Source organism: Sturnira hondurensis, unplaced genomic scaffold (assembly GCF_014824575.4).
Source record: "Sturnira hondurensis isolate 20B ecotype Veracruz unplaced genomic scaffold, ASM1482457v3 Scaffold0021354, whole genome shotgun sequence".
Taxonomy (NCBI): domain Eukaryota; kingdom Metazoa; phylum Chordata; class Mammalia; order Chiroptera; family Phyllostomidae; genus Sturnira; species Sturnira hondurensis.
This window is the reverse complement of record NW_028093985.1, coordinates 24,956,114-24,969,806: the sequence shown is the minus strand read 5'-3', so window position 1 is coordinate 24,969,806 and position 13,693 is coordinate 24,956,114. Positions and strand designations below refer to the sequence as shown.

The 13,693-nt window shown below is 38.3% G+C and overlaps 1 protein-coding gene across 14 annotated transcripts in view; it reads right to left on the bottom strand.

Moving 5' to 3' along the window:
* PAM (peptidylglycine alpha-amidating monooxygenase) overlaps positions 1-13,693 on the bottom strand; it is a 277,949-nt gene that overhangs the window by 25,785 nt on the left and 238,471 nt on the right. For all 14 annotated transcript variants that reach the window (XM_037032081.1, XM_037032083.1, XM_037032084.1 and 11 more), the window contains one exon: positions 6,302-6,431. In XM_037032081.1, coding sequence (XP_036887976.1) covers positions 6,302-6,431 — 130 coding nt within the window. The remainder of the gene's footprint in view (positions 1-6,301; positions 6,432-13,693) is intronic.

Genomic DNA, 13,693 nt, shown 5'->3' with positions numbered 1-13,693 from the left:
GGCCAAGAAGAAATGCTTTGCTATAGTCACAGAAAGAACTAGAGGTAGGAGAAAATAAACTTCCATGCCATCAATCAAAATTAAGGGAATACAAAACAAATAATTGCAGATGAAGAAAGAAATAAAATATGTTGTAATTATTTAAATTAAGCAGCTGGAGAAAGAGCCATAGATTTTCAGCTGAGAAAATAAATGGAAATATACCCTCGATGTTAGGAAAGCAAAGACACCCTACAAAGGCCAGAGACTTTAAATAGAATATAATTTAATACTACATTGAAAACATGTACTTCCACAAAATATTGCTGTGAGGAACAAATGTGGACAAAAAAGCCCAGTATGACAATTTAGTGCCCTGAAGGGTCTAGCAGTAGAGACATTACAAACAGAAATGAAGAGAACAAAGACCTGGGTACCACGGGGCCAGGCTCTCTTTGGTCAGGTAGGGCACTGGGGGATGAATCACTTAACACTGATTTTTGTTACTCAGCAGAATAAGGCACATATTAAAGCCTTCATTTTTCAGAGTAGGAAACTGAGAGTTAGGGAGTTCAAGTGTCTTAAGCTGGTTATGAGGCTAGGAAATGATAAAGATTCAAACCCAGGTTTCCTGTTTTCAGCAAGAAAGTTGTGGTTTTCCTCTCACCCAGACTTTGCTCACTAGACTGGAGAACCTCCCTAGCAGTTAACAAACTTAATGTGCATATATAGAAGAGATAGAAGAATTGTCACATAACCAAGGAGAATAAGAGAGAGTGGTGTGAAACTGGAAGAAAGCAGCTCGAGAAAAAAAAATGGGACATGGCAATACGAGAGAGAAGGGTGGAAAACGGAAATACTGTTTTTGTAGAATCCCTTACACTTTGTCTCTCAGATATGAAGGTACTGAGGTACTGCTCAGTCACTCTGAGTACTGTTTTCCAGGCCCAATTAATTCTTAAGATGTGAAAGAATTTTCGATGTAGAAGCAGACCCTCGAAAGGATGTCTTACGTGAGGCTCCAGAAAACTAGTGAGGCAAATCTTGAACTAATTTTTCTGAAAGTGAGGAAGCAGATAGATTTCTGAAACAATAGATATTGGCAAACTGCCATAAGGCACTCATGGAGAGAAGGTTTGTGAGCTATTAGAGGGGGAAGTGGAAGAAGATTCCCAGAAGACTACACCTCTAAGAACAGAACTTGTTTAACCAGCCATTCAGCTACTCACATTTTATAAATGCCATTTATGAAGACATCAAAGACATGCTCATTGAGCAGATCTAATACAAACAAGGCTAGGAGGGATGGCTCGTTCTCTGGTTAGTTAAGAATAAAATGATATCTGAAAATCGAAGCAATGAGAAATCTAATGAAGTGAAATGTACTTGGAATAAAGTCCTGAATTTAAAAGCACTGCATGAGTATAAAGTTCTGGTAAAAACTTGAGCACAATTTTATGAAATATATTTGGAGATCTTAGCACATTACTAATTTAACACAAGGCAACAAAGTGATATTACTGCTGAAGAAAAATGGGTACAGTCTTTTAATACTAATAGATATCTAGAATACACATCAAGAAAAGTAACTGTATTGCAGATCAGATAATATAATACATGAGGTACTGTGGCCACTTCTCAACCGAACACAGAGAGGGCTGAGAAACCAGAGCTCTTTCACATGAAAATATCATGTTAGCATCAAGACTGGTTCAGGGCCTGGGGAATGTTTAGTCTGGGGAAGATAAGGCTTTCTTCAAATACGCGCAAGTAACTGACATGGATAAATGGGAGTAAATTCATTCTGCATCAAGCTGTCACGGGGTGAAGTTATGGACTCAGGTTTTAGATTAACATAATGAAGAACTTTATGAACATTTAGATGAGTCCTACAATCGAAAAACATGTCTCCTATCTAGGGAATTTCTTGAATTTCTTACATGCTGAAAGAATTCAAGCACCGGATGACTCCAGATGTTTTGTAAAGAGGTGTCTGCATTAGGTGGGGAGCTGGAGGTGAATTCTCTGGTGAATATTTGTTATTCTGCCCAATGTCTACTGCCCTATTTTGTGCTAATGAAGCCTCAGTTTTTCTTTCGTTGATCCAACATTTTGAACCTGTCTCTCAGCCCATTTCCCACCCGCTGCCTTCTGATGTCAACTCTACTCCCACATTGCAGGGTTAGAACCAAAAACGGAGGCTAAGCCAAAGAATTGATTTCATTCCTCTGCCCACAATGACTGGTTTAGGAATGGGGGAGCTATGACCCAAGTCAGGTTGAAGAATGCCAAACACTCAACAGAAGGATTTTCTACTGGCTTGACAGGGACATACATAGACTATGTCTTCTTTGAGACTAGTATTCTAATGGGTTCTGAAACAGCAAGAGGGGAGGGGATTGATCAGGGCCTAAGGTGGAGCCAGTCAGGAGAAAGTGTGTTAAAAAATGGATCCCAGGGATGTCATTTGGCCCATGATACTCTTGAAGTTCTCATTTATACAAACTAATAAATTTCCTACTTTCCCAAGCTATTGGGGGTTGAGTGTTCTCTCTTATTGGTAAAAGAAAGAAATGCAAGTGATAGAACTTCTATGATCTGTTTCAACTCCATGGGAAGAAATGATAAAAGACATAAATGAAACAATTTTTAACACCTAAAAATTAGGGATAAAACCCATGGTTAGGTTTAGTGGGTATGTGATGGGCGTCCTGCACAGTAGAACCTCTACCCCAGAAACCTGGCCTGGTAGCAGGTATACTCCAGGCCAATCCAGTGCCTCTTCTACATGGAAATCTACAAGATAAATCCATTCATTTAGTGTAAACAAGAAAGCTAGTATTGCCTCATGAACATTCACATACTCGGCAGTCACATCACTAGATGCAAAGAAAAGAAAATCAAGCCATGCTCTAAATGTACCACATGCACATGCCAAGGAGCTTCTTCGGCTACAAAATGACATAAGCGACTATGAACTTGAGTGAGAATTACGTGTTCTCTTTTCCTGTTGACAAGATGCCTGTAAAACCAGCTTATCTTCAGGTCATTAGGAACAAATGCGAGACTACCTTCTTCTTAACAAGATTTCTATTTTAAATTAATATCTTTGGAAAATATGGCAGCATGGATGGCATCGTTTCAATATAAAGCTTTTAAATATCATAAATGAGATGAATAAAAGAAAGGCCAAGATGTGAGCCTTTGACAGGGTGGTGACTTTCAGACAGAGACCCAGGGACAGCTGTTACTGAGTCAGGGGCTCCCCAGCTCCTGCTGGGATGCCTTTAAACTTTAAAGAGCTCTAGCTTCCATGCTGCCCTAACACCAGCACAGACAAGAGGCTCTTTAAAATTTCATTAGACCCTGCTGGTAACAGCCCTTTTCTATTTCAGCTGGAAGAAGCCTCCTAAAGTAGCCGTATTGAAGTAAGGGACAGAGTGGAAGGAAAACGGAAATGAAATCGAGAAAGGGAGTGACGATCGTCTTTTGGGAGGTTAAGTGGATGATGATGGTTATGATTTGGGATGCCACGCTTATTTAGCATGGTTATGGAGCCGAGTCAGGGCTGATTGGGGATACCACGTGCACTGAGGAGTAATAATAACACTTCCAAAGTCAGATGATGCGATGACGTCAAGGGAGGTTTGAGTACTAAGCATATAATTAGAGGTTATTAACAACTCCAACACACTACTACTTAAAGAATAATTATCAAAAAATTGGGGGATATAGAGTACTTAGGTTTGATTTAGAGCAAGCCCTCGCCTTATAAAACCTATGATGTTGTGAACATAAGAAATATCAGAAGAGGAAAGATTCCAAGAAAAATTAAATCAGGATTTCTCACTACTGTATCCAAGTAGTGGTAGCAGTAGGGATGCAATTGCCACGCAATCCTTACTTTCCATGGTCTCTCACCAGCCCATCATAAATTCTACAGGAAGGTGCTTTTTTCTCCCTACAATCCTTGGATACTTAATGAGGGAGAAGAAAAACTACATACTCTGTTTATTTTATATAATGTGACTTACGTGTGTAGGAAGGATGATCGTGCATGGCTGTACCAAAAGCAGAGCCCACAAACCTGAAACTACTTTTCTAGAAAGAAAAATAAGTGACTGTCACCCATTTCTAAATCTCTTCATAAATAATAGAGCAGACAGTACTCTGGGCAGAGCAGACAGTGTTGAAAGCAGAGATCTGGGCACTAGAAGAGAATGTCCTCCCAACCACAGACTGCAGCCGGTACTAGAGGCCAACTGGCAATACAGGAGAGGCAGAAGAAGAGAGAGGGAACAGATATTCATCCGTCTGAAAGACAAAGATGAAGAAGAAAAGAAGCAGCGATTTAACGAGTTGAATCAGCACATCTGCTCTGAAGAAGTCTTGCATTTTTAACAACGCCCTTTTGTTGGTGCCATTTGTCAGGGTGAACAGGCCAGGGCTTCGGCAACGAAACTGGAATCTATTTACACATGGTGCTGGTTATCTAGATGAAAGCTGGACGCCAGGAAAAGCCGTTTTTCAGTTAGGACCACATAAGTCACAGAAAATGTGCCTATGTGGCTCTCGTTTCAGAGTCTTGTGTCCCCTTCTACCTGAACCTGCCTTTTACTGACCCCCTTGCTATTAAACTACTCCAGCCTCTGCTGTTTACTTGGAATAAATATGACATTAAAATGGAAAATTGGATTTTGTCCAATTCAGCTTTAGCCAGCTGAAACAGCATCAATGGGAGAAAATGCTGCTGCAATTTTCTTGTCTGGTAAAATGAGGCTAGAAATCCATGCAGAAAATGTGGCAATATTCATTAAAATGAAGAATATGCTACAATGAATAGTAATAGTTTGCTTTTAAAAAGCACTCGTTAAAATGCCATTAGATGTTCAATAATGACTGAGACAATGTAACAGAGATGTATGAAAAGGAATATTGAGTTTGATTGTTTCCTTTGAACTCCGAAGTGATCTCTTTCTTCAGTTCCATTTTCAAGTGTGTCAACTGGAAAGGACAATTAAACAGTAACAAAGCTACCAGTCTGTTTTGAAAAGCTGGTTGAATTCCACCTTCAACTGCGCATACACACACACACACACACACACACACACACATGCGACAGTGCAGGTTTAGCATAAGTTTAATCAACATCTCTGAAAATGGAGGGAAAAAACAATGGAACTGTATGTGTAGATCCTGAGTTTTCCAGACCCTATAGCTGTACACTTGAAGGGAGAAGACTGTTCATGCTTAACTGATAAGATATTATAAAATTTACCTTCGTATGCAAATTTGTGATAAAACAAATGAATAAATGGGTAGTCATTATTCAGGAGATTTAAAATAACCAGTTAAATCTGGGATCAATATTTTTAAAATATGAATATGTAAATGTACTTATGACCCTATAAAAGGTGGTATCTCAAAGTGAGTAAGTGGACCAGCTCTAGAGTCAGATGAAAATCCACAGAAGCCTGTTTTCCCGTGGGAACCTGTGAGACTTGGGGCAAAATACATACAGCTTCTCTCAGCTTCTTCATCTGCAAAACGTGAATGATGATGAAAATAACAATTCCTATCCTTGGCTAGTGTGGCTCAGTGGGTTGACTGCTAGCCTGTGAACCAAAGGGTCACTGGTTCGATTCCTAGTCAGAGCACATGCCTGGGTTGCAGGCCAGATCCCCAGTTGGGGGCTCATGAGAGGCAACCACACATTGCTGCTTCTCTCACTCTCTTTCTCCCTCCCTTCCCCTCTCTAAAAATAAATAAATAAAATCTTTTAAAATTTTATTTTTTATAAAAAGAAAGAAAATAACATTGTCTAAATATTGTGAGGTAATTTATGCAAAAATTGAGAACAGTGGACCCATAGTAAACACTCCGTAAATGTTAGACATTTTGAACCAAAAATCCCTATAGGAAGTAAGGGAAGCTAGAAATGGTTGGAAAGAGAAACATAGAGGGAATTAGACAGTCCTGGTGTGATTCTTAAGTCTTTGGTGCTCATGAAAAGACCAAATCTGAGTAATAAAATTAATCTGTATGAAAACATAAAGGCCACGGTGCTAATTATTGCTAGAGATGGGGTGCCCAAAGTGCTGCAACCACAGTGCCCAGAAGGCCCCTCGTTACCACTGCCGTGGAGCACTCAGGGAAGGGTCCAGTCCCATGGCCTTAGAACAGTCTGCACCTAGTGCCTGGAAACAACAATGCACTTTATTGCAGTCAAATCATAACGCTTCACTACTATTGTTAGTTTAACGAAAAGTGACGCAGGCTCTTTTTATGTTTCGTTACTCTTTCAAGGAAAAATATTACTTACTTTATATCCCAGACATGGTTACCTCTGTGGAAAATCACCAAGTTATTCTTAGCATCCAGAGCCACCCCAGAAACCTGGCCTGGTAGCAAGTATACTCCAGGCCAATCCAGTGCCTCTTCTACATGGAAATCTACAAGATAAATCCATTCATTTAGTGTAAACAAGAAAGCTAGCATTGCCTCATGAACATTCACATACTCGGCAGTCACATCACTAGATGCAAAGAAAAGAAAATCAAGCCATGCTCTAAATGTACCACATGCACATGCCAAGGAGCTTCTTCGGCTACAAAATGACATAAGCGACTATGAACTTGAGTGAGAATTACATGTTCTCTTTTCCTGTTGACAAGATGCCTGTAAAACCAGCTTATCTTCAGGTCATTAAGAACAAATGCGAGACTACCTTCTTCTAAACAAGATTCCTATTTTAAATTAGTATCTTTGGAAAATACGGCAACGTGGATGGCATCATTTCAATATAAAGCTTTTAAACGTCATAAATAAATAGCAGGCATGAACAATAAATATTATTTCTCTCTCAGTTAACTTCTGTATAAATTCTGGATGTTCAATATACATTAGATCCTACAATAAACCATCACTGATTACCCCTTGTACAGGGAAACTATTTATGATACCAATTTTAGTTGTCCTAACTAACTTCAGTGCTGCTATAGAAATAGGAGCAGGGAGACATTCTCTTCCACTGCTTATATTTCTCTGCTTCTGAATATAAACAAAAAATCATAGGAACTCTGTGATTGAATGACCTCCAAGGTCATTGTCATTTCTGATCAGAATACATTTATAGAGAATACCTGGAGCTGTTTGTGTTAATCCCTTTTATAAACGTGCTCACAAATAAAGAGATATAATGTATGGAGTAGCTACACTTCAGGTGTAGAGTTATGAACATTTTATGAACTCTGTTGTATCAGTGTCAATATTTCTTCCCCTCTCAAATGCTTCAACAGAGATGCAGAAAAGTAGAAAAGAAGCAATTTGAGCCTCATTTATCCTCCCCACCCTCTGGAGGGTGCTGCAGCTCACAGTAAAATCTCCAAGGTAAGCTTTAAAGATGAAGAAAGGGAACTTTCTGAAAACTTGAAAGGACACCAGTGTGAGAATAAACGCTTTAAAATAATTCTCTCAACTATATAAAAATACTTTTTCATTCAAAATATTTTACCTTTGCACATTTACCTTTTTTCTTTCATAAAAACCAACAAAAGATAGCACAATCAATAGGATGCTAGATCAGTTCTGCCCACAAGCTTTGCTGAAGCATCCTTAACAAATGTTCTCCAAGTGGATTATCTATGTGAGGCATTATGCTAGATTTTGGGAACACAAGAAGTAAGATTTTGTTTTTGGCTTTGAGGAACTAGAAAATGAGAAAAAAAAAAACCCAGAAAACAAATACTTGTGACCCAATGTAGGTGGGAATGGTCCTCTAATCCCTCCCGAGGTGTGGTCGGGAGAGGGCGGGGTTAAGGCCAGACCTGGGAGGCTCCCCAGAGAAAGAGACATTTGGATTGACACTTGAGGGTACAGGGAGGGTTCACTGAGCAGTGGGCAGAGGATGTTTAGATCAGAAAGATCAAAACAGAGGATGTTTATAATTGTGCTTCAAGATCTTTAAGTAATAGGGAAAGCATACTTGTGCATATCAGGTGGGGATAGGGAAATAGGAGGCAGGGTTAAGAGACCCAGAGGTATACAACATGAAGGAGTATGGGTTTAAAAATGAATGAATGTCGTTCTGAGCTGTGGCGTCTTGCTCTATACTATGATTAATTTTGAGGCACACTGCAAGAATCTTACCAGTAGCAGTAAAGCACAGAGTTTGGGGACAATTTACTTTTGAAATACGTTAGTGCACATGAGAATGTCATTCTCACTCACACATGCTTTGATGTGCCTTTTGTTTTGGAGAGAAGTGGGGCAGAGTTAGAGCTGGCATTTCTGAATTTGCAGACAATTCTGGGCACAGCAGTAGATGTGAAAGGGGCTGCTCAGATGAATGGCAGTCATCATCTATCATGTTTGTCATAATAGGAAAAAAGTTGCCTGCCGCAGGCCACTGGGAACCACTGAAGGTTTCTAAGCGTGGTGTGACATAAGTAAAACTGTTTATGAAAGTGAACTATGGAAATAGGGCATATGCGTAATAATTAGAGGTATCCAGATGGATCAACAGATATATATCATGCCCCAAGAAAATGTTTAAAGTTATTTTAAGGATGCTTGAATTTAGGGGTTTACTTAATTCATTCTCATCTGAGTTACAGCTTGTCTGTTTGGGGTTATCATTCTATACTCATTCACTAGCTCCTGAAGATTCTGGATGGGCTCCAAGAGAACCTTGAACCTCATGACAATATAAATATCCAGTTGCTTTCATCAGATTCTCAAAGCCCAGAGGCACGACAACTAGATGGAATTTCTCCAGGGCAGGGATCATGTCTTATTCACTGTTTTGTCGCCATGGCTTGCACAGGGCCTGGCCCTAGCAAGGGCTTAACAAATGCTCTAACCTGCACTCTATGCTCTAGACTTTCTTGTTTATGTTGTCAACTAGCATTTAAACAGCCTTATAACCTTATGGTTAAGTAGCACTACCTCTTTTTATCCCTAGCACTATGCTAATGACACTGTGAAAAGACTCAATACAAATGCTGATTGGCTAGTTATTTTTTATTAAACACAATAAACAAATACCATGGTTTCTGGAAACTTTTTATTCAGTGTTTCACCAACAGGTGCTGGAGGCTGGGTGCTCATGCAGATGTAGAGATAGATACTCATTCTGATAGAGAACATGCAATGTCCAAATTCATACACTGTCCTGGGATCAAATGAGATTTGAACAAAATACTGCAGGTACTGTGTAAATAACTTTAACCTAGTTGTGAATGATCCCTATTACCATTGGACTTAGACTGACAAGTGCTTGAAAGTCACAAAAATCATGGACTGATAGGGTGTCAACAAACTATTTTGTCACACATAAGAATCCTTTTAGGTTGGAAATTTTCAAGAAGAAATGTGTAACTATGTACACATTTATTAAAACATATACTTTGGTGAATTTTTGAAACAGTAAATATGGTACATGAGGAATATATAACAGGGCTAACATTGAGTACATCGGCCCTTTTAGTACTGAGTCAATGCAAAGAAGAATAATGCAAAAAAAGAACTGAGTCAATGCAAAGAAGAACATTCTTGCATAGCAAGAATGTTTGGAAAAATTAAATTATTTTTAATTTTATTAAAATATAATTGCACATGTATTAAGATTACCTAGCCAAGACCACAAAACCTATAGGATCTAGGTCTCTGTGTTAATGAGAAATTCTATGATGGTTAAAGGAGAACTGAATTCATGTTCTTCTGTGAACATCAGCTCAGTTAATTGGTGTTTTTACTTCCAGGGTCACCGTCATTTTTATTATCAGGCAGTTAGTTTAAAACTGTTTGTTTGCTTCAAGATTAAATGATCAAGAATCAAGGCAGTCATTCAGGACTAGTGGTGTATAGATGGAATTGATTCTGATGTTTTCCCAGTCCCTGCCTGTCCGTACATGGGAATCACAGGCTAGAACATACTGGCTCATCCCAGGTCATTTTCTCATTTCATTGGAACGGTTTAGGCCAAACTTCAAGGATCAAAAATTAAGGATGGTTATTTTCTAATAATTATCTATTAATGATAAAATTTCTCCAATGAAGGAAAATTCAAATCCTTATTAAAGTAATTGCATGATGAAATATAGTTGAGGGTCTAACTTAAACTTAATATTATAGATCACAGAGAAATCAAAATTTTGACTTGAGACTCCTAGCTTTTCTTTATTTAAGAAGTGATTCAGTACATGACTAATTAATTCTGTAGACTTACATTTTTCATTTGAAAATTAAATACAAATTTCTTACATATGACCTTGGGACACTATTCCCAAATGTCAGCTGCTCTAAATTTACATGTCAGAGAAAACTAATATTTCAGAAGAACTCAAATTTATTATAAATAAAGGTAAATGTGCAACCTCATATTCTACCATATATTAAGAAAAAAAGTTACTATTTTCAGAGAAAGGTTAAACATTACTATTAAGATTGCATTAATAAACCACTAAAAGATTAATAAATTATAACTTTCTAAGAAAGAAATTAATGTTAATGATGAATGCTTTCATATAAAGTTATTAATAAGCATTTAAAAAGGCATTCATTTATCTGTATTACATAACAACAGAAACAGATAAAGTTGAGAAAAATATTTTTTAAACCCAGAAGAATGACTCAACCTGAGCATGATGAGGATCTTCACGTTTAATCTTAAGGAAAAGACCCCGATGAAATCACTTGGGAGACCTTAACAACATGAACAAAAGGTAGCCACGGCTTTTCCTACACTTGTGAATTCTCATCTCATGAGGAAAAGATGCCTTATTTTGGTCAGGGGTTGTTATTCATCAGAGGTGCCAGCAATAACTATAATTAACTAAAATTATAGGAGAAATATTTATGCCCACATGAGAAAGAAAACAAGAACTAATTATAATGTTCCATTTAAAGGGAGTGAAGTGAGGAAGAGAGTAGAGATATAACTAGGGGCTCAAAAGCATTAGCAGAATTTATTTTCTTTTTGAATGAGAAAATGAGATCATCTTTTTGCAAATGAGATCACCTTGGTCAATTTGTTTGGACAATGATTGAGAAAGCATGACCCAAGGTAACATACAATTACAGTTATTACCATTGTAGATGAGATAATGTGATGACTGGAGAAAGGCAGTCATCTTCCTATCTATGCACTATTTATCGGTCTATCTGTCTATCTACTATCCATCCATCTATTGTTACTTTTATTTTATTGTAAGGGGCAGAATAACAAAGTGATTAGAAACGAAGATGGAGCAAGTCTGCTTGACTTTGAATCTTGGTTCCTTGAGCTGTAACCTTTGTATGCCTCAGTCTCTTCCTCTCTGGATGGGTTTATAAATAGGGTTCTTGTTACGAGGATGAAATGAGTTAATGCATCTAAATCACTTAGCCTGGCTCATAGTAAGGGCTATGTATGTGCTTGTTTTTATTATTGTCCTCCCCTCCAGAGGTTATAAATCAGCCAACTGAATGCCTTATTTTACCCTGGAAATACTGTTTAAGACTTGAACCTAGAAGTAAGCAGTTGGCTGAAATAGGTTAAAAGGATGGACTCAGAGTTAACTAAAAGTTGTTCATAGACATAAAATCTAAATGTATCGCAGAATACTAAAAGACTCTGTGAGTCCCTTATCCGTTGGGAAGCATCACACAAACACAAATGTAGTTCTAGATGTCTAGTGGTATGCCATATATGCTGAATCAGGCTTCCATATGCTGGCAAGTAGTAGTTCAACCCAATTTGCCAGGAGAACAGCTACTGTAGTTTTTAATGTATTATTCAATGAGTCTAGTTTCCAGAAGGCAACCAGAATAAAGACATCTAACATTTTTTCCTATTCTATTAATGCTGTCTCAGTACAGATATCAGACTAATGGTGGAAACCAAAACTATATTAGGTATAAAATGAAATGCATTCGCTTCTCAACTTACTAAATCGAATATTTTCACACTGCACATCATATATCACAGGCAAATACCAAGGCAGATCAATATAAGTAATCAGAGATTTGAAGAGCCATAAACTTCCATTATGATAGAACCCTGCCAAGCCATTTTCATAATTTATCCAATTAGAGTGCCAAACTTTGCAGCTTTCCTACACATAACAAGAAAATTCTCTCATAGATGCTGCTTAAGTGAAAGTAATTACTATTTAGTTCCACTACTTTGGTGTTTAAATTTTCGAAATTTTCATCCAAGATGACATTAATGGTAGCAATAATAATCATAATTATTGTTAGAGTATTAGAAGATTTATTAAATGTTTTCTGTGTGCCAGAAACTGTTCAAAGCACTTTGCATGTATTATTTGCCTAGAGACCACGTAATAAATGACATCGCTGGGATTCAAAGCCAGGCAGTCAGGCTTGAGTCTGATGTGTTCTGCCTCATACTATGTCCATGGGGTGGTTCTCAATTTTTTTTAGACAAACAGGGAACTACTGGGTGGGGAGAGGGCAAGCTATACTGTGTGCTCATGCGCATGTGTGGCAGGAGAGGTGGCGGCTCCTACTTCCCACTTGGAAACCTCCGTCTGACAGTCTAGCTGAGCCTGTTCAGGAAATTTCTCTGTTTTTAATACTGTTTTCACAATTGTTAGGAGGAGGGTTTTCAGAAGAGACTCTGAACCTCACCAAAAGTCATGAAGACAAGACTTCAAAAAGGGGCTGTCTTTGTGGCTGGTTGCACTCTTAGAAACACATTGAAAACACAGGACTTAGCCATCTTGTTCCTAGGAATGCCAGGACCTTCTCAGCTCTGCAAAGCTGGAAGATGTCCCTCTATTGGGCTCTTCATGAATCTTGGTGCCCATTGGTACTTAACCAATAATGAGGTGGAAAACTCAACTTTCAGTGCAGTTGCCAGGGTATGGAACCAAGTGAAACTGTGGATCAGAATGTCCACAAAATGCTGTTGCCTTTGAAACATCCAGGTAGTCCTGGGCCTACCATACACAGCCAAATCCAATAATTTCACCTTTGAACCTCCAAATCAGCTTAATGGGATACATCACAATATTGCAGTTCCAAAATCTAGGTGGGTCAATGAAAATGCTACTGCACGGGGCTGTGCTAGTGCCATGAACTGGGGACACCAGAACAGCATCCTGAGTAGAAGTCAGCTTCTGAGCAGCGAGGGTCCTCAGCCCCAGGTAGATGCATCTAAATTGGGCAAGTGAGTCAGCCTTGCTTTGAGTGAGCACAGCTGCACTGAAATGTAAACAACTAGAAGTCATAAAGTCCAAGTCTGAAATTCAGACTCTGTGACCTCATTCAAATATGTTCACTTCTCTAGGCTTCCATGCCTTCATGTGAAAATAGGTATCAAAGATACATGAAATGAATATAAGCCATAATATTAAGTAACACAATAGCCTTTACATTTTTGCATTAGTAATGCTGTCAAATGAAAAGCTACTTTCTTCTTTGCAGCTAAAATAATTCCTTATAGCAAAGTGGGCACTCAGGGAGGCAGTTAATTCTGGACCATTAGGGTCCCATTCTCAGCTTTGCCTGGAGTAAAGAAAGAATATGAGAAAAACAATGGAAAATCATCCATTACTTATTCTCATTGCTCATACCCTGGGGAATATGCATGAATCAGACTACTAATATATTTTATTAGGACATAAATGCTAATAAGTTTCTATTTTCTTTTTTTGCAAAGGAAAACTTCCCAAGGATAGGCATTTTTCTGGCTCATACATTGAATGGA